Source organism: Rhinatrema bivittatum, chromosome 2 (assembly GCF_901001135.1).
Source record: "Rhinatrema bivittatum chromosome 2, aRhiBiv1.1, whole genome shotgun sequence".
NCBI lineage: Eukaryota > Metazoa > Chordata > Amphibia > Gymnophiona > Rhinatrematidae > Rhinatrema > Rhinatrema bivittatum.
This window is the reverse complement of record NC_042616.1, coordinates 294107868-294131312: the sequence shown is the minus strand read 5'-3', so window position 1 is coordinate 294131312 and position 23445 is coordinate 294107868. Positions and strand designations below refer to the sequence as shown.

The 23445-nt window shown below is 39.8% G+C and overlaps 1 protein-coding gene across 20 annotated transcripts in view; it reads right to left on the bottom strand.

Moving 5' to 3' along the window:
• Positions 1 to 23445, bottom strand: part of CLASP2 (cytoplasmic linker associated protein 2) — a 963528-nt gene that overhangs the window by 341589 nt on the left and 598494 nt on the right. For 10 of the 20 annotated variants that reach the window (XM_029589622.1, XM_029589627.1, XM_029589623.1 and 7 more), the window contains 4 exons: positions 17077 to 17178; positions 16889 to 16915; positions 2952 to 3122; positions 1820 to 1927 (listed from right to left, as the gene is read on the bottom strand). In XM_029589622.1, coding sequence (XP_029445482.1) covers positions 1820 to 1927; positions 2952 to 3122; positions 16889 to 16915; positions 17077 to 17178 — 408 coding nt within the window. The remainder of the gene's footprint in view (positions 1 to 1819; positions 1928 to 2951; positions 3123 to 16888; positions 16916 to 17076; positions 17179 to 23445) is intronic. The other 10 variants (XM_029589625.1, XM_029589638.1, XM_029589639.1 and 7 more) reach the window with 2 other exon arrangements.

The window sequence follows — 23445 nt, the reverse complement described above, 5'->3', positions numbered from 1 at the left end:
GGCCGGTGGCTGATACTGGCGCGAAGTGGACAGTGCCGGTTCAGACGACATCGATACAATAGACGGCGTCGGGGTTTGAGATCGGAAGAGAAGTTCCATTTTCTCCATTCTGGCCTTGCGACCTTTTGGTGTCATTAAGGCACATTTGGTGCAGGTCAAGACATCTTGCTCACACCGGAGACACGTTACACAGACTTTATGAGGGTCTGTTATGGACATGGTGCGAGTACGGTCCGGGCACCGACGGAACCGCGACGCCATGGCATTTGAAAAACGTGAGCCGCGGTACGGTCGACAGCCAGTAAGCCAAGAGGGCCAAACTCGACGGGAATCGACCGAAAACGGGTAAAAAACTTACCGGAGTACCGCAGAGTCAAAAATTCAAAGGAGGGACCCCTCTAGGGTATGAAAGTTTTTAGTAATTCCGTGAGGAAAATTCCTGTTAGGAATCTCTGTGGAGCTCCTTAACCCATGTAGCTACTGCTGCGCGGAAAAAAGAAGACTGAAGGGGGACCCCTGCTGGCTGCAGGTTTAGTGCCATGCTGGGCATGCCCAGTAGATACCAGTCAAAGTTCTAGAAACTGACAAAAGTGTTCTGTGATTGGGCTCCATCCTGTGATGTCACCCATATGTGAGGACTACCATGCTGCTTGTCCTGTGAGAAAGTATTAGACTCTGCCAGGCTGCACAGCGACTAAGGCCCGCCATGCGGCTAGCAGACGATGGAAAGAAGAGGGAAAAAAGAAAATAAAACTACGTAAGGTAAGGGGAAGAAAAATAGCTGCAGCTCTAGAAAAAAATCACGTACAAAAACTGTGAGGGGAGAGCAAAGCTGAATACCGTGACACACATGGCTCCCGCAATCACATGACTCTGCGGGAAAAAAAAAAAAAAAGAGACTGAGGGACTTTGCCTAGGGGGCAGGGTGATAACTACAACTGCACATGCTCAGTAGGGCATGTTTGAAAGTTATAGAATCTTTGAGTTCAAAGTTCTGGACTGGGGCTCCATCCAATGATGTTACCCATGTGTGAGGACTACCATCCTGCTTGTCCTCGGAGACAAGTATTTCTCATATTGTCTGGAATATTAGACAATTATTTTTCAAATTCTGATGATATATATATAACCTTTTTTCTCTTGGAAATTTCAGACCTATAAATCTTACTCTTATATAATTTTTGTATAACTTTGCCAAGGGAAAAAAAATCAAATATTTTGCAGAGCTATTTATCATAACTTAGGACCTGATTCATTAAGGTGTTTTACACATTAATAGGAAAAAGGCTTAGCCAATCAGGCCCTTCAGTAGCAAGCCCTTTTAAGTTGGGGATCTTTCAAACATACAATATATGTTGTACAGTACTCTACACAATAACGATACTATATAAAATGTGAATAAAAATGATCAACACCCAAACACACAAAATCAGTTTATCATCTGTTTTCCTGAGACAGAATGTGTGCTAATACATTCTTGACTTTTTTGTTGTATTAGTATTTGACGATGGGTTCAAGAACTGGGCTTGTATTTATCCATTCACTTCCATTTCTCCTATAATTACTTTGAAAAAGATTAAGCTTGAACTAAAGATTTTTTCCTTTTAAGTACATTGTTTTTCCAGCTTTAAGGATAAGGCTTTTACATAAGTATGATGATCACTTTCTTAACTGTACAGGCTTGCTTAATTAAATTGCAAATTAAGTAAAAAGCTAAGGAGTTAAACAGCCACCTTCCATAAGCTGTATGAGAAAAGATGAGGTGGAGGTAGTGAAGGGAAAGAGGTAGCCATGCAAGCAAGGGGCTCCATGTACTTACCCAAGGGTGGAAAGGAGCGGACAGGGCTAGTGTCCCTGCTACTTTCACGGCTGGCCTCTCGGCTGCACCCCTGACTCACACTAGGTCGAGGAATACGGCTGCCTCGCGCTAGTATGATTCAGGGTACAGATAAACAGAAGTAGAAAGGAGGAGGGAGAGACACAAGAAAAGTAGTAATTTTAATGAAAGTGTATTTTTGTAAAGATATAAATCAGAAAAACACAAGGGAGATTAGAAACAGTTTCTCTCCAAGTCATATTACACAACACATGCTAGCATCTTGTGTCATAACATTTGAACCTTACTGAACCATAATTAGCTAATATAACCACTATACAGTGTAGGGGTAATTCTTTAATACTGCATATTAACCGGCAAATATTTACTTAACTTACACTATTTTTCAAATTGGAATTAAGTGCCTAAGTTTGCTTTGAATATTAAGCCACACAAGTAATTTGTGCTCTTTGATGCCAACTCAAGCTGAATTCATTTTTAATTATATGCTGTAGACAAGTCACTGCTGAAAGGCTACTATCAGTGAAAATAGCAAGGTTACTGAAAGCGAAAGTAAGTAGCACTGCACTAACGGCATTCCACATCTCTCCCTAAATATTTCAAGAGAGTCTGCAGCTTCAGTGCTTATGGAGGGAAAAAATGCTAGCATTCTCCCTTTATGTTTTTAAATAATGCTTTTAAAGTAAAACTGACAAATTACTGCAGACTGAAAAATATAAAGGAAGTTTAGAGAAACATGCTATGGAGAAAATAAAAATTCAGAACTGGAGAAAGCCTTTGACGGGAGGATGAGATCAGGTAAAGGAGTAGTACATTTAACAGGCATATTGATTTATTGGCAGTACTTTACATTTGCTGCTATAAGCGACAGCACTACATGACTTTTATGCAGACATCAGTTTCATGCTCGTTTACAGTTTTAGAATAGTGTTTCAGTGGATAGTTTCAAGACTGTTGAAAGTCTAGTTTAAGTTTCCTGCTCTTCACCATCCTCCCTCTTCTATAAATATTTCACAGAGGTGTCTTATAAACCTATTGGTTTCTCCAACTTGGAAGTGGCATGGAAGCACAAATTAAAACAGAATCCTGTATTACCCTACAGCACACCTCTTACCTACGGAGAGCCGGGAAGGACTAGCCTCTCTGCTGCACCCCTGGCTTCGGGGGATCTTGCTCCTTTTTTGCGCTGTTGGAGGATTGGCCAAAACTCTCTGTACTCCAGTGCCCATGGTGGAGAGTGTGGTGGTGGTCAAAACTCTTCCAGGAGATCCTGAACGACTACCAGCTAAACATTTACATGTTGGGAAAAAAAAAAAATATCAAAACATAACATCATGTCTATTGGTTTAAGAACAAAGAAATGCCCTACTTCAAAAATACAAGAAAACAAAGTTGGTGAAGAAATTACGGTAGATTGGTGGTGGTAATGATTTCAACGACCTAATTCAAGTAAAGTGAAATTGAATGATCTATATACCTGTTCTCAAATATAGATTCACATTACACATAAACAGTAATTTCAGGCTGCTCTTATTGCTTTTCAAATTAAACTCAATATACTGTATAAAAAGTTCTTCGACCATCTCAAAAGGGATATGCCAGTACACCAATAACCCAAATGACGACCTAGAAATGCTGCTTCTTCCTTTATGACTTTCAAATAGAAAGCTGATTATTCTCAAGATAGAAGCTCCTCCAAAGTTTACTCCGACATAGCATTTTCTCCCCCGAGAAGTGTCTAGAAAAGATCAAGCTGCTCTTCGGCACAAACTACCAGAAAGAATGCTTATGACCAAATTTAGTGATTCACTGAAAGACAATAGTGAAATGGTTCTGACTCCTGTGCCCAAATTAGTAAGTAGCATACCTGCTCTTTTTTTTCAGACTCACTGTTATTTATGCTCATGTGCAAACAAAATAATTTCAGCATTATGGTATGATGGTGGTTATTTATGTCTCTCATGAGTTGAGAGCATATCAATAATAGTCACCCACATCCTGAGATGCCACATTGCTATGATATGGCTCTCTGGATTGTAGGCACCTCTTTGGCATGGCAGGAATGGAGATCTTTGGTCTGAGAACAGTGCAGATTTAATTCTAGAAACTACTTCAGTAACCAGCATGAAGCAAATATTTAAGATCTATGTATAAAAATACATTTAAACTATACTGTGAAGTGCTTACAACTGTTAGTTACCTTCATGCTTAACATTTAAATGCTCTAAAGGTGAAAAAATTAAAATATTTCTGTTGTACTTCACACTATTAGCAATATTTGAACATGCTTTGCCAATTTATATCTTTAGCATCTTGCTCTCACTAATCTTACTTCCAAACATGTGATCAGAATATTCACAGAAATTATTCCCCTCTTTCTTCTCTCATACACTACACCTCCCTCCTCTTCCCCCCACCCCCAAAAAAAAGGGAACCTTAGAAAATAGATTATGCTACACTTTCTGCTGGAGCAGCACAAAGATTGGTTTCATAGGCTTCTTGATAAGGAACACACTGCAGAGGTTTCAGATGCAACAGGACTTAACATTTTGCACCAGTTAAAAAGTATCATACAATCTACTGCCAAAAAAAGTCAAAAGATTTTTCCCCTTCCACTGCTCCACGATAGAAAACGCAAAGCATATCATTGGAACAAAACCAAATTTCCTTATAAACATATTATCCTGGATGCTGTCTATTGAAGATAAAATAAAAATCCTATATAATATGAATGAAAAAGAAAGCAAGTATTGTGCCAATCCAAAATAACTAATCAGTTTAAAAAAATGTTATGCTATATCAAATTTCCATTCCCCATGCTGACTATTATTAAAACAATATAGATAACTATAATGCACAATTCCTAACCATTTTCCATGCAGCACAATGACTAAACATTTTTACTGCTGAAAAAGCTGCTGGCACTGAGCAAGGACCTAGCAGTAAATAAGAAAAACACACATATGCTACCCATTAACATGCAGCACAAACTGGTATACATGAGGACACACAACCCTAAACAACTACATGTCCTAAGACCCAAACACAGAAATAAACATTGCACCATGCAACTACTATAGGATGGGTTGCTGAAATGAACAGATTTCAAATGGTTCTGATTGTAAAGGAGGACCTCATGTGAGCTAAGTAAGGTCTGTGCAAATAAGATAATGAAACAACAGAGGTACACAAAGTTTAGAGAGTCTTACCAGCAATGGGGGTAGCGGACTGTGATCCTGAACAAGTGTAAAAAGCAGGATTAGGGTAAAGGTTTATAATCCACGAAGAGGGAGGGAGCAGAGGAGATTAAAAATGAATGGCAAATGGAAATAAAAAAAGCTTTTGTCAGTTCACAGAAAAACAAACCAACAAGTGCGCACTACACACATCCACAAAAAAATAAAAATACAAGAAAAAAAAGAAAGCGGCACAGGAAGGATAAACGCTAACAAGCTTTCCAAGTGGATTAACAGGCTTCAAAAACAGAAGTACAATTAAAAAGCAGATGAAAAAGCTGCACAAAAAAAAGTTTAAATTCTTCAATTTTCTGGCCAACTACAAATGCACAATACCAAATTACAGAGCACTAATTCACTTGAAATAAAAGCTGTATTTTTAATAACCACAGGGAAACAGTTGCTAGATAATTGACCAAAGGCAAATAAACTCTCCAAAAATGTTCATAAGTTAAAACACTTAGACAATAACTTTCAAAGCAGCACACAACACACGTGCGCACGTTCGTTGGCTCGCGCCCAGGGATATGGCTATTTTATAACATGTACATGTTATAAAATAGCCTGGCCGAGCATACATGTGCACTCAATTTTAAGTAGGCGCATGCCTGTGCATGCAAATCTCGCTTCTACTGTATAAGTGGAGTGATTTTAAAAGGGAAGCACGCCGATGTCATTGCCACTAAAAACCAGTTTGTTCCCAGTTTGTCCAGTTAAGGGATAGGTCTTTCAAACCCTCCTAATTTAATAGCCTTCCTTTCCCCGTTAGGCTTGACCTTTAAAAACCCTGTTGATCTACCTAAATTTTTTTGTTTTATCACTTACACATTATCCATAGCAGAAGTAAAGTTACATGGCAGGGGACCCCCAGCACGTGCCAGTGTGTGTAAGTATTTACACGTGCAAATTTCAGGTTAAAATCTCAGAATGCCCATGCCCCAACTATACCATGCACACACCCCGCTCCTTCTTGGAAACTATTTATTTGTGCATGCAGAGGCATGTACGTACATATCCTGGTGGCTTTTAAAATCTGCTCGGCACACACCGGCCCGACATATTGGGCTTTTAAAATTCACCTTTTATGGCATATGAGTTTATTAAGAGAAGGCCACCAAATATGAGAATGGAGAAAAAATGTTTGCAATGTTCTCGTTTTCCATAATTTTTGAGCAATTTGGCATTTTTTCCCCTATTAATTTGTCTCTTCACATTTTTGCTTTAATTTTCTTTCTTCATCAATGTTGTATTGTGCGCTTATGGACTCCAGATTGTTCTCTCTCAAAAGAATCAGGCTGAGGAGACTAATGGACAAATTTAACTTAGCAGAGGTTATTGAGCATATTGTACCTTGAATATTTCTTTATAGAGTGTTCTCCTTTTCAGGAAATCACATTTTCCTGAGCAAAAGATGCATTATTCTAAAATGTCTCATGCCAACTTATTTATTTATTTTATTTATTTATAATTTTTGTTATACCGAATTTCATGACAAGAATCACATCAACCCGGTTTACAATTAACAATGTGTGTAAAGCAGAGGGTAACATGGTGATCAATATTCCAAATTCAAAAACTTGTTGAGGTTTAGCATGCCTTTTGCTGAATTTCCATGTAATGCTAATTTTAAGATTTAATGAGTGTAGATGTAGTCTACTGGTTAAAGCTACGGGCAATGAATTGTGCAAAGTCCTAGGGGACCTCAAGTTCAACTGCCTTCTCTGCCACGATTCTCTATGTGACCTCGGGAGACTCAGTTTCTCTCTGGGACTTAGTTGAAGCAAAAGCATCTATCTTCATCTGGCTTCCTCGGTCAAACAGTTTTGTTTCTCTACAACTTTAATAAAGTCTAGCTGAAACGATCAAGTAGTCTTGATTTTGAATTTTTCAAGACAATGCAATTTGACAAATACATAAGTAAAATAAGAGACTGATTTCATTCTGATAATACTCAGATAAAGGGAAACCAACATTAGCATGCACTTCATGTGACAAATAGGAGATAGACCCGGGGGGGGGGGGGGGAGGGTAGACTTCAAGAAACCCAGTTTCATAAATAGTTGGGAAAACTAACAGCTATTAGTATATTTGAGTGCAGAAAAAGAGGAAGTGGTAAGTAACATTACCCATATACATGTTTCTGGTGAGACTCTACCTTGAGTATAGTATCAAATTCTTGATACCATACCTACAAAAGGTCATTAATGAGGTGGAAGCAATTCAAAGGAGGGCCAACAAAATGTGATGCACTATAAGCCATAAAAGATACACCAATAGTAAATTTGAGAACAATATCATTCTCAACATGCCCTGGCTTACTAGTGAGGTTTAACCCTGTCATGATATGAGCAAAACTAACCCATTTGGAAACATTATCCCATGAAAGGCTTAAGAAAGTAAAGCTGTACTCTGTAGAAGAAAGAAGGAAAAAGGGAGATATGATTATTATAAATTTTGTATTTTATGACTGTATCATGATTCTTTGTACTCCGCTTAGCACTGTTATGTTATAAGCGGACAATACATATTTTAATAATTAAATGATACAAATATTCAAATCTCTTGCAGGCTTCAATAAGGTACCAGAAGGAAGCATTTTCCATAGAATGAAAACCTGAAGAAAATAGGAAAAAGCATAAGCATTGCCAAGTTAGATGTAAAATATTGATAAGGTGGGCTAAAAAAGAATGTGAAAAGAAGCTGACTATACAGGCAAAGCTCAGGAAGCATGTGAGGGAGTCAGTTGGACCGTTAGATGATTGAGGGGTTAAAGAGGCACTTAGGGAACATAAAGAGATCTCAGAAAGACAATGAATTCTTTGCTTAGGTGTTTACTGAAAAGGATGTTGGGGAGATACCTGTGCCGGAAACTATATTCAAAAGTGATAATGCAGAAGAACTGAAACAAATCATGGTGACGTTAAAGAGGTAATAAGGCAGACTACAAACTAAAGAGTAGCAAATCATGCGGAAAAGATGGTATACACCCCAGAGTTCTGAAAGAACTAAAAAATGAAATTACAGATCTGTTACTAGTAATCTGTAACCTATCATTAAAATTGTCCATTTTATCTGAAGACTGGAGGGTGGTCAATGTAATCCCGATCTTTAAAAAGAGCTCCGGGGTGATCCAGGATACTACAGACCAGTGAGTCTGACTTCTGAGCCAGGAAAAATCATGGAAACTATTCTAAAGAACAAAACTACAGAACATATAGAAACAAATGGTTTAATGGGATACAGCCAGTATGGATTTACATAAGGGAAATCTTGCCTCACCAATTTGTTACTTTTTTTTTTTTTTTTAAAGCGTTAATAAACATGTGGATAATGGTGAGCCAGTGGATATAGTGTATTTGGGTTTTCAGACGTTTGACAAAGTGCCCCATGACAGATACCAGAGAAAATTAAAAAGTCATGGGATAGGAGGCAATGTCCTATTATGGACAGCAAACTGATTAAAAGATAGGAAACAGAGAGTAGGACTAAATGGTCAGTTTTCTTAGTGGAGAAGGGAAAACAGTGGTGTGCCTCAGGAATCTTTACTGGGGCTGGTTCTTTTTTAATGTATTTATAAATGATCTGGAAAGGGGAACAACTGAGGTAATCAAATTTGCAGTTGACACAAAATTATTTCAAGTTTTTAATTTTTATTTATAACATTTCCAATACAATTCAAGAAGTTTCTCACTTGAATAGCAATCATAATGGCTAAAGAAAACATTTACATAAAAAAGAAAATCTAAGGAAATAAATAGAAAGCCACTTATATATTAAGTCCTCAATATAGGGATCCAATCCCACAACCTCAAGAAAAACTAACAAATAACATAACAGGAAACAAGCTGGTGAAAACGAGGATCACTCATTATGAACGGAGTCCAAGGGCTTATTATAAGTTCAAACAATAGGAGAAGAACTAACTACAGGAGGAAATCTTTCACTTAAGAAAGAAGAAAGCTGAGAGGGCAAAAAGAAAGTATATCAGGCATTTTGATATTTAAAGGAAAAAAGCAGTCCCATTTCTATCACCCTAGGTTTTAATATAAGAAACTGTTTCCTCTTTCTCTAAGTCTCTCTTGCCAGGTCAGCAAAGACACGCACATTCATCCCCAGGAAACTTTCTGACCGATAACGAAAGAATCTTTTAATTATCCACTCTTTATCAGATTCTAAAAGAAGAGTGACAATGAGTGTAGCTGGGGTAACCAATTCCCTCTGGGGCGGATTTTAAAAGCCCTGCGCACCGGCGCGCCTATTTTGCATAGGCCACTGGCGCACGCAGAGCCCCAGGACGCGCGTAAGTCCCGGGGCTTTGTAAAAGGGGCGGGGAGGGGGCGGACCCCGGCGTTTCGGGGACGGGCCCGGGGGCGTGGGGCCGGCCCGGGGGCGTGGTCGAGGCCTCCGGACCAGCCCCCGGGTTGAGTGACGGCGCGCCAGCAGCCCACTGGCGCGCGCAGATTTATATCTGCTTTTAGCAGGCGCAAATCTGCCAACAAAGGTAAGGGGGGTTTTTTAGATAGGGCCGGGGGGGTGGGTTAAGTAGGGGAAGGGAGGGGAAGGTGGGGGGAGGGCGAAGTAAAGTTCCCTCCGAGGCCACTCCGAAATCGGAGCGGCCTCGGAGGGAACAGGCAGCGCGCGCTGGGCTCGGCGCGCGCAGGTTGCACAAACGTGCACCCCCTTGTGCGCGCCGACCCCGGATTTTATAAGATACGCGCGGCTACGTGCGTATCTTATAAAATCCAGCTTACTTTTGTTCGCGCCTGGTGCGCGAACAAAAGTACGCGATCGCGCAATTTTTTAAAATCTACCCCTCTGTGTAGTTTCAAGAATGTTTGTGACATCCAATTGAGATTCAATGATAGGAGAATTATCTGACCACCACATTGTTCTTCATTACCCTTTTTAAAGGGTGAAAAATAATAAATCTTAGATACAGGAGGAAGAGCCTGGTCAGGTATTTTGAGAATATCTATAAATATCTCTTCCACATGTCTCTGGGTGAAACTAAAGGATCTTTAGGGAAATTAATAAGTCGAATATTTTTTTGCAAGAGCTTGATTTTCCAATAGCTCCAACTTGAATTTTGTCCCTGAATTTCTGTATTTCTCATGCGGTCATCCAAAACAGTAGGAGATTAGCAAAAGGCTTTAACTGCTTGGAAATATTAGTGTTAAGGAATTGTATCACATCCCAGATTGTATCAAGGGTAATTTGTCCAGGTCTCACCAACTCGGCCGGTTGAAAATCAAAAGTGTCAGAAGCTGTCTCTCCGTGCTACCGCTAAGCTTCTTCTCCAACATTATCCCCAACAGAGCCCAAGGTATTAGGGGGTTCTGTAGTGGGTTTCATACCAAGCACTCGTGTTTCAGCATTGCTATCTTCTTCCAGCGGCGCCATCTCCCGAGACAAGCCCCGGGATCTTGCCTTGACCGGGTTTGCTAGGGCTACCCTTTCTTCCTGGGATAGAGATGTTTGGTGTTCAAGGGGTGCGTTGGGTACAACTTCCTCCTGAATGCTCCTCAGCAAACCAACTCATGGAATCTCCAGTCCTCGCCACAGAAAAGCATTTATCGGAGCAGTGGTAAGAGTAACTGACAAAGATTTGCATTCTCTGGCCATCTGTTTCCTGCCAGAGTGAGGCATGCCCAAAAATCAGGTAGGACCCGGGGGATCTACATCAAGTGTGTCTCACCAGCGCAGCCATCTTGGATCCCCCTATTTCAAGTTGTTAAGTCACAAGCAGATTGTGAAAAATGGCAGGACCATCTTGCAAGCTTGAGAGAATGAGTATCTAAATGGTGAGAGACTGAGTATCTAAATGGCAGATGAAATTTAATATGGACAAGTGCAAAGTGATGCACATGGGGAAAACTAACCCATGCTGTAGTTACATGATGTTAGGTTGCATATTAGGATTTCCCATCCAGGAAAAGTGTCTGGGTGAAATCCTTGGCTCAGTGTGTGGCGGTGGTCAAAAAAAAAACAGGAATTATTAGGAAAGGAATGGAGAATAAAACAAACAGAGAATGTCATAATGCCTTTGTTTTGCTCCATGGTGAGACCGCACCTGGAGTACTGTCTGCACCTTCTGGTCAACGCATCTCAAAAAATATATAGTTGAATTAGAAAAGGTACAGAGAAGGAAGACCAAAATGATAAAGGGGATGGAACAGCTAAAGAGGTTAGGGCTGTTTAGCCTAGAGAAGAAATGGCTGCTGGGGGATATAGTAGAGGTCTATAAAAGCATGAGTGGAATAGAACAGGTAAATGTAAATCAGTTATTTACTCTTTCAAAAAATACAAAGACTAGAGGAAACTCCATGAATTTAGAAAGTAGCTCATTCAACACAAATTGCCAAAAATTCTTTTTCACTCAACGCACAATCAAGCTCTGGAATTCATTGATGGAAAATGTGATTATGGCAGATAGCGCAGCTGGGTTTAAAAAAAAAAGGTTTGGAGAGGTTTCTGGAGGAGAATTCCATAAATTATTAACCAAGTAGACTTAGGTAATAGCCACTACCTATCACTGTGCGATAGCACCATGGGATCTATTTATTATTTGGGAATCTTGCAGGTTCTTATGACCTGGATTGGCCATTGTTGGAAACAGGATAATGGGCTTAATGGAACCTCAGTCTGACCTAGTATAGAAATTCTTAGGGCTCTTCATATGAAGCTAAAGAAAAGGAAGCAACGGTAACATGGAATAGACAGTTTTTGGGTACTTGCCAGGTTTTTATGACCTGGATTGGCCACTGTTGGAAACAGGATGCTGGGCTTGATGGACCCTTGGTCTGACCCAGTATGACATGTTCTTAAGCTCAAAAAGAACACTGAGAGGGTGGTAGACACTTAGAACAGACTTCAAGGGGATGTCATAAGAACCAATGCAGTGGCAAACTTTACATACTTTTTTTTTTTTTTTAAAGCAGCAAAATAAGTCAAACAGAAAAACCTCTTAGGTAGAAAGCTTAAATCCAGAACCTCCAGGGTAGCATTCTCTGAAATGCTCCCTCTTCCACGCGCAGGTCCCCAGAGGCAGGCAGAGCTCCGGAGTCTCAATGCGTGGATGAGACGATGGTGTAAGGAAGAGGGATTCGGTTTTGTTAGGAACTGGGGAACCTTTTGGGGAAGGGGGAGTCTCTTCCGAAGGGATGGGCTCCATCTTAACCAGGGTGGAACCAGACTGCTGGCGCTAACCTTTAAAAAGGAGATAGAGCAGCATTTAAACTAGAACAAAGGGGAAAGGCGACAGTCGCTCAGCAGCGCATGGTTCGGAGAGAGGTATCTTCAAAGGATACAATAATGCATTAGAATTAGGGCATCAAGACAGTGAGGTTCCAATAATAAGAAAAGTAGTCCAAGTGCCTGTAACTAAAAACTCACCTGAGCTAAAAAAAATTCTAACTTATCCCCATTAATTAAAAGCAGAATGAAAATACAAACAAAAACCAAACTTTGAAATGTTTGTATGCTAATGCCAGAAGTCTAAGAAGTAGGATGGGAGAATTAGAATGTATAGCAGTGAATGATGACATAGACTTAATTGGCATCCCAGAGCATGGTGGAAGGAGGATAACCAACTGGACAGTGCTATACCGGGGTACAAATTATATTGCAATGACAGAGAGGAGCACCCGGGAGGCAGTGTAGCGCTTTATGTCGGGGATGGCATACAGTCCAACAGGATAAACATCCTGCATGAGACTAAATGCACAACTGAATCTTTATGGGTAGAAATCCCTTGTGTGTCGGGGGGACAATATAGTGATAGGAGTATATTACCGTCCACCTGGTCAAGATGGTGAGACTGACAGTGAAATGCTAAGAGAAATTAGGGAAGCTAACCAAATTGGTAGTGCGGTAATAATGGGAGATTTCAAATTTTCAGATGATACAAAATTGTTCAGAGTAGTTAAATCACAAGCAGATTGTGATAAATTGCAGGAAGACCTTGTGAGACTGGAAAATTGGGCATCAAAATGGCAGATGAAATTTAATGTGGATAAGTGCAAGGTGATGCATTATAGAGAAAAATAACCCATGCTATAGTTACACAATGTTAGGTTCCATATTAGTTGCTACTATCCAAGAAAGAAATCTAGGCGTCATGTGGTTTAGTGTGCTGCAGCAGTAAAAAAAGCAAACAGAATTTTGGGAATTATTAGAAAGGGAATGGTGAATAAAATGGAAAATGTCATAATGCCTCTGCCATGTTGAGACTGCACCTTGAATACTCTGTACAATTCTGGTCGCTGCATCTCAAAAAAGATATAGTTGCAATGGAGAAGGTACAGAGAAGGGCGACCAAAATGGTAAGGGGAATAGAACAGCTCCCCTATGAGGAAAGACTAAAGAGGTGAGGGGGGATATGATAGAGGTGTTTAAAATCATGAGAGGTCTAGAACGGGTAGATGTGAATCGGTTATTTACTCTTTCGGATAGTAGAAAGACTAGGGGGCACTCCATGAAGTTAGCATGTGGCACATTTAAAACTAACCGGAGAAAGTTCTTTTTCACTCAACGCACAATTAAACTCTGGAATTTGTTGCCAGAGGATGTGCAGTCAGTGCAGTCAGTCTAGCTGTGTTTAAAAAAGGATTGGATAAGTTCTTGGAGGAGAAGTCCATTATCTGCTATTAATTAAGCTGACTTAGAAAATAGCCACTGCTATTACTAGCAACAGTAACATGGAATAGACTTAGTTTTTGGGTACTTGCCAAGTTCTTATGGCCTGGATTGGCCACTGTTGGAAACAGGATACTGGGCTTGATGGACCCTTGATTTGACCCAGTATGGCGGCAACTTATGTTCTTAACCCTCCTGTGTTCCTCCCCTCACACCCCCCCCCCCCCCCAAAAAAAAAAAACCAAGGGCTTTTTCTGCTTCACTGGAATATTTATGCCATGTCTGTTGCCAAACTTTCACATAAAGTTTACAATTTTCCACAAAACTTAAAGCACTTTTGCAATTACTCTAAACTCTGCCATTTTCTTTTTTTCCTCATTTCTGAACAAAAACTTTGCTCAAAACTTAACATGGCTTCATGAGAAGACAGACAGATAGATCTTAAGAAGACTTCAAGAAGTGGGTCTCATAAAATTCCTACATGCCATATGTATTTACTTCAATTTCCCAGTGGCATTAAGAATGTTGGACAGAAAAGTTTCTATTAGGACTGTGCCTGAAAATATGTTAACTGTGCATATAAGATCAGTAAATAAAGAAAGTTCACCCTTTCCAACTCATTAGGTTACAAACCCACGTCACACAGGTTATACCCATTTTGTGAATAATGCTGCTTGAACATTAAAGTTTCATAGTTGGGCATGTACTCTCATGTACAGCTTTCGAGTCGGCCTTTAGCCTATTTAACACTTGAACATAATGACTATTTGGAATGCATAACTTCATTAAGTAGGATAAAGACCTATATGAAAACTTGCACATGGGCTCATGCTGCTGCATGCCTAACTATGAAAGGAAGGGTTTAAGGATATGAGCCTAAAGGTAAATAATATATAGTAAAAGCAGCATGTCATCTGACCTGACTCAAAATCAGCTAAGCTAAACGGGGTAGCAACAAGTGTCCTCAGCCAGGAGCCACAAACCACAGCTCCCTCCGGAGGCTGGCTATTGTGACCTTAAAGTCCAATCACTAGGCATTACTTTTGTGTAACAGACTTCCTCATATCCCACAGGCACTGTGAATGCGGCCTCCGCAGCATCCCCAGCTGGCATGAGGAACGGAAGACATGAGCCAGGAACTGAACTCAGCTCAGAAGAGGAGAAAAAATCCGTGTTACAAAATGGTCCTCTGCTACATTAGTATTACCCTCTTCCTCCTGCCTACCCCTCTTCATGTTAAAGTGGCTGTAGTGGGTCAAACTGGATTCTACTAAATCAGGAAGAAATATGGAAAAATAAAAATGTAAAGCTGTTACAATGTGAAGCCCTGCTTATACAGGTTTTTAAGGTACATTAACACTGACAAAATAAATGTAGAAAAGTCAGATAATGCCTTTTTATATCAATATAAATATTACATTTTTATGAGAATCACCACCACCTCACAACCCACAGACCTAAACAAACTCCAAGCAGAGGGCCACTCAGTGAAGATATGAACCAAAAAATTCAGTGTAGAAGGCTTCTTTCAAGCAGACCACCAGCAGATGAAGAGTGCTATGCTGTAAATGGATAGTGGCATTTGACCACACTGGCTCGAATAGAGATGGATCATTTTTACTTCAGTTTCAATATTGGAAACCTCTAATTTTTTTTTCTCTTTTGGGTGATCTGAATCAGCATACAGAAAGCACAAAACAACCAAACTGAGTTGGAAGGGATAATAGGAAACTAGACATACCACAGGACTTGTGAACTCATCTTATAGATTTCTTTCAGACTGCTTCAGCAGGTGCAGGAAATAGCTGAGGAAACATAATAATGGCTGGACTACTATCTAAGTGCATTCAGCACACCTTGATCCAAAAGGCAGATCTTCCTTGGCAAAATTCATCCAAAGATATCGTTACAGATGAATTTTATAGACCATATAGGTCCCCTTGTCCAGATGTGACCAATGATGGGTACTAATTTGCAAATTTGTAAAGTTTTAATATAGTACATACATATATATATATATTACTCCTGGGGGAATTCTGCGCTACTGCGGAATGCAGAATTTGCACAAATTCCTCATTCGCACAGATTTCCTCCCTCACCTTGCAGATTTCTTCCCTCATCGCAGTTCCCGCAGATTTCCTCTCTTGCTGCCCTCGCGATTTTCCTCCCGTGCCGGGAAAAGGATAAAAAAAACCCCAGAAGCATGCAGCGAACAGACAGCAGCCAATCCGGGGTCAGCGATGTCAGGTGGTGCACGCAGGGCCGGAGAAACCACTAGGCGAGCTAGGCCTGTGCCTAGGGCGCAGCGATTTAGGGGGGTGCCGTGGCAGGCAGCAAAAGTTTGAAAGGGCAAAAAGTGCCCTTTCAAAATTCTGCCAGCCCCCACCTCACTGTGCCACCCTCCCAACACCCCCCCTTGTGGTCCAGCGAAGGGCCCAGGAGCGATCTGCCGCTCCCGGGGCCTCGGTTTCCACTAAGCAAAATGGCGCCGTGGCCTTCAGCCCCTACCATGTGACAGGGGCCAACATATACTCTCAGGGCTAAAGAAGAGGCCCTGGCCCTGAGAGTGTATGTTTGAACCCTTGTGTTTGTTGTGAGCCAGTGGGTAGGTGTCTACCTGGGAGTCTGTGTGTGTGTGTGTGAGAGAGAGTTGTATGTGGGGAGACAGAACATGTGTGTGACAGACAGCATGTGAGAGAAAGCATATGTCTGATATCATGTAAAAGAGACAGTGAGAGCATGGATACTCAGGTGGAGAGGTTAGCAACAACAGCAGCAGTCCCTGCCAGCTTGGCTCATCTGCCAGCAGCAGCAATTGACACTGCTGGCAGATGAGCCAAGTTGCCAGGACACTCAATGCACTGAAATGCAGAATAATTTGCAAAAAAATAGTGTTATTTTGAAAAATACATGTTCAGAATTTTGCAGAATTTAGAAAATGTGTGGGCAGAATTTTCAATTTTTTGTTGCAGAATTTAAAATTTTTTTTGCGCAGAATTCCCCCAGGAGTAATATATATATATATATATATCTCGGTATATTCCTTTCACTATATACTAGGCAAGTGGGATAGGTATGAATGATCCAGCCCTAATATTTTGCCCAAAAGTAAGACGACACCCACTCAAAAGTATTTATAAAACATGCAAAGACCAGTGACCATAAAGTAAGCCAAAAATACCTTCAGTTTTGTCTGGTGATGATGAACCTAAGATACAGAACAGCAACTCAGTATGTGGCCTCTGTTTTGTAATTAGCCTTGACCATAATCACTGATCAACAATTCTACGTATTATCAAACATTTTAACTAAAACTATCCCCCCCTCTCCATTCTTTTGAAGAATAAGCAACATCCTTAATATACATACGCTGAGATTGAGACACCACTTTTGTTCTACTTCGTCCTCTGGAATCAGTCTTAGCAGTTGCAATGCCCGCAGAAGCTGTGGAAAGTTTTGTTCGTACACGGCCTACAAGATATAAAATTTCAATAGTTAAAGGGCAATTCATATATAAAACAGCCATCAACTAAGTCAGCTAGTACTACTAACTAGATTTTCTATAAATATAATTCTATATAACAAGGTTAAAAACAGGATTTTTAGAGAAAGCCTTGTAACCTGTTCTCATTTAAGATTAGACTGGTATGGTGCTCTGAGAGAAAATGAGTTTTGATGAGCTCTTTTAACCATCTGCCCGACCAAGTACAAGAATGCCAGGTTAGGCAACTTTTGGTTTTTTCCCCCAACATCTCATCTCAACAATTCGAGGCATACTTAATTACAGATGTAAACTACTTATTTGGAAAACAGAAGAATTTTTCTCCAATCTTAATTACTTAGGAGTTTAGAACCCAGTTGGTATTGTTACTGGTTTACAAATACAAGTCATATAGGAAGGGGAGAATTCCCTTCAAAGTACTCTTAAAGCAGCAGTTTAACCCTTATTAGAACATCCCTTCATATAAAAACAAATAAATAAAAACCTAGGGATATAAGCACCTACTGCCAAGGATAGTGGATGCCTGAAATAACCTATCAGTAGAAGTGGTGGAAACCAGTATTGTGAAAAATACAAAATACTTGGGTCAGGCATAAAGAAAAGTGGTAGGAACAAGGTTGGGAGGTTGCAGTACTGCAAGCAACCTGCCCTTCATGCCTTTGACAGCAACAAGAGGCGAGGTGATAAGAAGAAATTAAAGAGCAGATGAAGAACGCATAACCTTATTTTATTTATTTAAAATTCTCATATTCCACTGCTTCCAGTAACATCGTCCAGAGCAGTTAAACTTGTAGCTCTGTAAACTACAGGGTAACCTGGTTGCAATTAGCAGGCTATAAATATCCAGAAACTAATTGGGTCATCCTGGCAGGTTAATGCTGGCTTAGAATCGTCCAGCAAGGTGTTAAAAATAAAACTAAGGGCATATAAATGAAATAAGAGCTATCACCACAAGCCAGCTATCTTCAGCTCCCCAGAAAGCAACTGGATCGATGTCAGGAGTTTTGTAGTGGCTGGGCACCACCCAGCATGTCAAGGTGACTTAGGCAGCCAGATGTTCAGTCAACAGCCTTACTAGATTTTGCACAACAGCCTTGTTAGTTTTAGTAGTTGGTTAGATTAACAACAAAACTTGGCGGTAAGACATAAGAGAGGGCTGGGTGTTAGATAAGGTATGAAAACGTATATGTCTGTCTATCCAAAATAGTACAGAACCAATCAAGACAACAAAAGCTGACTTAACAGGGTAGAACAAATAGCCTAAATTATCTTTTTCTGGTGTCATTTATTTTGTTACTATACTGTGCCACAAAAAACAGTAAATAAATCAGACTGAAAATAAATGTGCAGAGCACTGTTTTTCCATTACATCTATTCCCTCGTCAAGTCACCCAATAGAAGAACCGCTGCTACAAGAAAATCCAGGGATCAAACTTGTTCTCTGGTACATCTGGAGTAACTGAGATAAGTAAAGAGGAAGACGAACCCCCAAAATGTATCTCTATGCCTTCAGTATCCTGTTTCCAACAGTGGCCAATCCAAGTCACAAGTACCTGACAAGTACCCAAACATTTGATAAATCACAAGCTACTATTAATGACTGTAATACCAGTTTATGGATTTTTCCTCTAGGAACTTATTCAACCTTTTTTAAACCTAGTTAAAAACCACAACCTCTGGCAATAAATTCTAGAGCTTAACTATCCGCTGAGTGAAAACAATTTTCTTCAATTTGTTTTAAACGAGCTGCTTGCCAAGTTCATGGAGTGCCCCCTGGTCCTTCCATTATCTGAGAGAGTAAATAACTGATTTATATTAACTTATTCAAATCCTTTCATGATTTTATAAACTTCTATCATACCCCCTCCCCTCAGCCGTCTCTTCTCCCAACTGAACAGCCCTAACCTCTTTAGCCTTTCTTCACAGGGCAACTGTTCTATGATCCTTATTTTGGTTGCCCTTCTCTGCACTTTCTCCACTGCAGCTATATCCTTTTTGAGATGCAGTGACCAGAACTGCACACAGTATTCAAGTTGTGGTCTCACTATGGAGTGATACAGAGGCATTATGACATCAACCTTTTACTTGCAATTCCCTTCCTAATAATTCCTAACACTCAGGCCAATTCATCACAATTCGCTTGAGATTTAACTACTCTGCATAATTTTGTGTCATCCGCAAATCTGATCACCTCATTTGTCGTACCCCTTTCCAGATCATTTATAAATATATTGAAAAGCACCGGTCCAAGTACAGATCCCTGAGGCACTTCACTGTTTACTGATTTCCACTGAGAAAATTGACCATTTAATCCTACTCTGTTTCCTTTTAACCAGCTTGCAATCCATAAAAGGACATCGCCTCCCATCCCATGACTTTCTAGTTTTCTTAGAAGCCTCTCATGAGGGGCTTTGTCAAACACCTTCTGAAAATCCAAATACACCACATCTACAGGTTCACCTTTGTCCACATGTTTATTAACCCCTTCAAAAAAATGTAGGGGATTTGTGAGGCAAGACTTCCCTTAGTTTACAACATTTTTCCACTAAGTTTAATAAAATTAATAAGCCTGTATTATCATATTTATTTTTTCAGTACTTTTTACTAGCATTTCCAATAGTACTAGGATCTTTTTTTCATTTATTGCTAATGCTCTTCATAAATTACTGTAGTGTAGAGCTCTGATAACTGTATTAGTACCTACCCTGTTCAGGTTTATGCTATTATTCACTGTTACTGTAAGATGCCATGCAAAAACTGAAATGAAATGCTGCACAACCACATTTTCTTTTATTGCTGAATAGCCATTAAATAATTGGAAAAGCTGTGACAGACATGTAACGGCTGTTCATTTCAACCTCTTCCATTTCAGAGGAGCAAAAATGTGAATCAATATCAAGATTTAAATTTAATAAACCAGGTAATGTAAAAAAAAATGTAGTTTTTACCTAACTGTACATTTATAGTTCAATAAAGAATAGTGTGACTACTCTCTCCCAGGGGGGAAAAAAAAAAAGATAAATTGCACATTATGAATATCTGAAAAACATTTCAACTCAAATACAATGGAAAGTCAATATAATCCTACAAGTATTGGTGTTATATGATCTCTTCAACTAGCTTTACCCAATATATGTACAGCAGCATGTTGCACTAGCTGCAGTGCTAGCAGGTACTTTATTGGTTAGCCCGGGTTTGGCCGCACGTTTTCAACACGCTAGCTTTACCCCTTATACAGTAAGGGGTAATAGTGCATCGAAAATGCGCAGCCAACCCCCCCGAAACTAATAGTGCCCGCAACATGCAAATGCATGTTAATGGCCCTATTATTTATTCCCGAGCGATCCAGAAAGAAAAATGTGCAGTGAAGCCGCACATTTTACTTTCAGAAATTAACACCTGCCCAAAGGCTGGCATTAATTTCTGCCGGCGCTGGGGAAGTGTACAGAAAAGCAGAAAAAACTGCTTTTCTGTACACCCTCCAACTTAATATCATAGCGATATTAAGTCGGAGGCCCCAAAAGTAAAAAAAAAAAGTAAAAATTAAAAAAAAAAGAATTAAAAATCTTCCCGCGGGTCGGAAGACGACGCTCAATTATGCCGGTGTCCGTTTTCTGAACCCGAAGCTTTCAGCGGGTTCAAGAACCAATGCTGTAAAAATTGAGCATCAGCTGTCAAACCCGCTGACAGCCGCCACTCCTGTCAAAAAGGAGGCGCCAGGGACGCGCTAGTGTCCCTAGAGCCTCCTTTTACCGTAGGCCCTAATTTGCATAGGCCACCTTCCTGAATCGCACGCCTAGGAGAGTGGCCTGTGCACTAGCCGGCTCTCCCGCGCATTTTTCTGTATCGGCCTGTATGTTAGCCAGATGAAACTTATCCGTCTACCTTGCTTGGGATATTCAGCAGCACAACTATATTGCTGAATATCCTCATATTTGACTCTATTTAGCTGATTAAGTTATATCTAAGTTAAATATGCTCTATGGCAGGTCTGACTTATCCAGATAAGTATGAATATCGCTAAAGAAAAAGACTATAAAGTACAAAGAGAGAGAGATTGAAAAGAGTACCTATACAAGCAGAAGCTCAGACTAAAAAAAAAAAAAAGGGCCTTACAAGATAACATGTGCATGGGAACTCCTGCACATGCTCAACAGAGCAAAGTTTTTATGAGCTAAGAGTAGAGGGGTGGTAGTGACCCAGAAACAGGAGCAGGTAGAGGACACCACCACAGAAATCAGCAATAGAGCTGTGAAAGCTGTCCCCACAGCACCTCCTCTTCCTCACTTAGGCATCTGATCTCCTTATGGCAGCCCTACCTTCTCTTCCCTGCATGAGGTATGTATGTACAAACAGGAGGCAGGGCTGTTGTAGAGTGTGTGCACCAAAGAGGGGAGAAGCAGGTACAAAATTCCAAAGATATCTTGTAACCAAAAATATTCACCATCAGACTCCTGTAGATCTTTTACACCCTCTCAAACTACACTCGACGACCAGACCCTTAAGAGATGCATACAAGGGATCCTTACATGTTCCCCCAATCAAATTTGTACAACACGCTAACATTAGAGACAGGACATTCTCTACCGCTGGACCTCCATCTGGAACGCCATACCCCCGGACCTCAGACAGGAAACCTGTCTTCTAACTTTTAAAAAGAAACTGAAGACATGGCTATTCTGCCGAGCCTTCCCTGCCAATAGCCCAACAACCTGATTTAGAATTATCATGCCTCCCTCCCATTCTCCATTGTAAATAGTACTTTATTTATTGTATATAGTAATCTATCTTCGTTCTCCCCCTCTTTTTTTCCTTCTCCCAGTTAAGGCAACCTTGTTAGAATGTAACTTTCATGCTCCTTCAAATTGTCACTTGTTATATGGTTGGTTATAGTTCTGCTTTGTTCGATGTAAACCGAGTTGATTTGATCTGTATCAAGAAAGTCGGTATATAAAAGCCTTAAATAAATAAATAAATAAATAAATAAATAAATAACCATCGCAATTTGCAAAGGGAAAGTATGCACACACTTTCTCTTTGAAAATTCGTTAGAAGGCTTTGCACTTAGCAAGACAATCTGAAAATTGACCCCATAACACAATAGGTAGCCAACTGTGAATGGGTTAGCTGCATAAGAAGCAGCTCTGCAGACACTATAGTGCCATTCAAACAACCTCTTACACAGTGAGCCACTAGCCTTGAATAGTAGACAGATTAAACAGTCTAAGTTTTCGATTAGAAAACATGAGGATCTGTTAACAAACGTTCACAGTTTCTGATTCACAATGCTACAAGAGAAAGCAGATTTCAAAGTACTGCAAGTTTTCCCTGTCTTACCTCCAGACAGCATAGGACAAATTTGACTGAGTACTTACAATTTGGTCCTCCGACAATCTAAGCAGGACATAATCCTAGTATGTCTTGGCTAAAGGGTTGAATACTGTATCTAATCACCAAAGATGAAGGTGGTAAAGGGAATACACTAATAGCTAACAATCCAGGACGACTGTGCTGTTTACCATGATGAATTAGTAAATTAATTGAAACATTCTTGCTTCTATCAAGTACAAGTTCAGAAGTGATGAATACAAATGCAATAGAAATATTTGTGGGAACTGCAGAAATGAACACAAAACAATAAGCAGTTCCATAGCATCTTGTTAAGAATATTAGAAAATTCCATGTCATACCGGGGGAGGGGTGGGGCGGTAATGTTTCCCATTACCAAATGCATTTACTGAATTTTTTTTCTTACTTGTGAGGTGGTGTACTAATTGGGGCACAATTCAAACAACTCAAACAGAATCTATTTCCATGATTGCCACCACAAAGGCTAAAAATCTGCAAACTTTCAAAGAAAAATAAATATGTTTTGCACTGTGAAGATAGTTAAAAATTAGTTTAGCAATTACATCTTACAGTAATAGATCTAGAGATTAATGTGATGAAAAGAGTGAAGAAAAAGACTAGTAAGCTAAAAATGGTTAGAGGTTTAAGCCAAATCATAGTAGGCTCAAAATATCAATGAACAGTATATATGACTGCATTCTACCTAAGAAAAAACTTCAATGAAGATGTGAAAATAAATGGATTTTGTATGAAACGTTATATATCCTTACCATCCTCAGAAGCTGCTCCTATATTTAAAAAAAAATAAAATTTATAATAACCTTTCAAACAATATTTTCTCTAGGTTATTTTTAAATTACAAACTACGCTAAAAATTAATGCAGGCT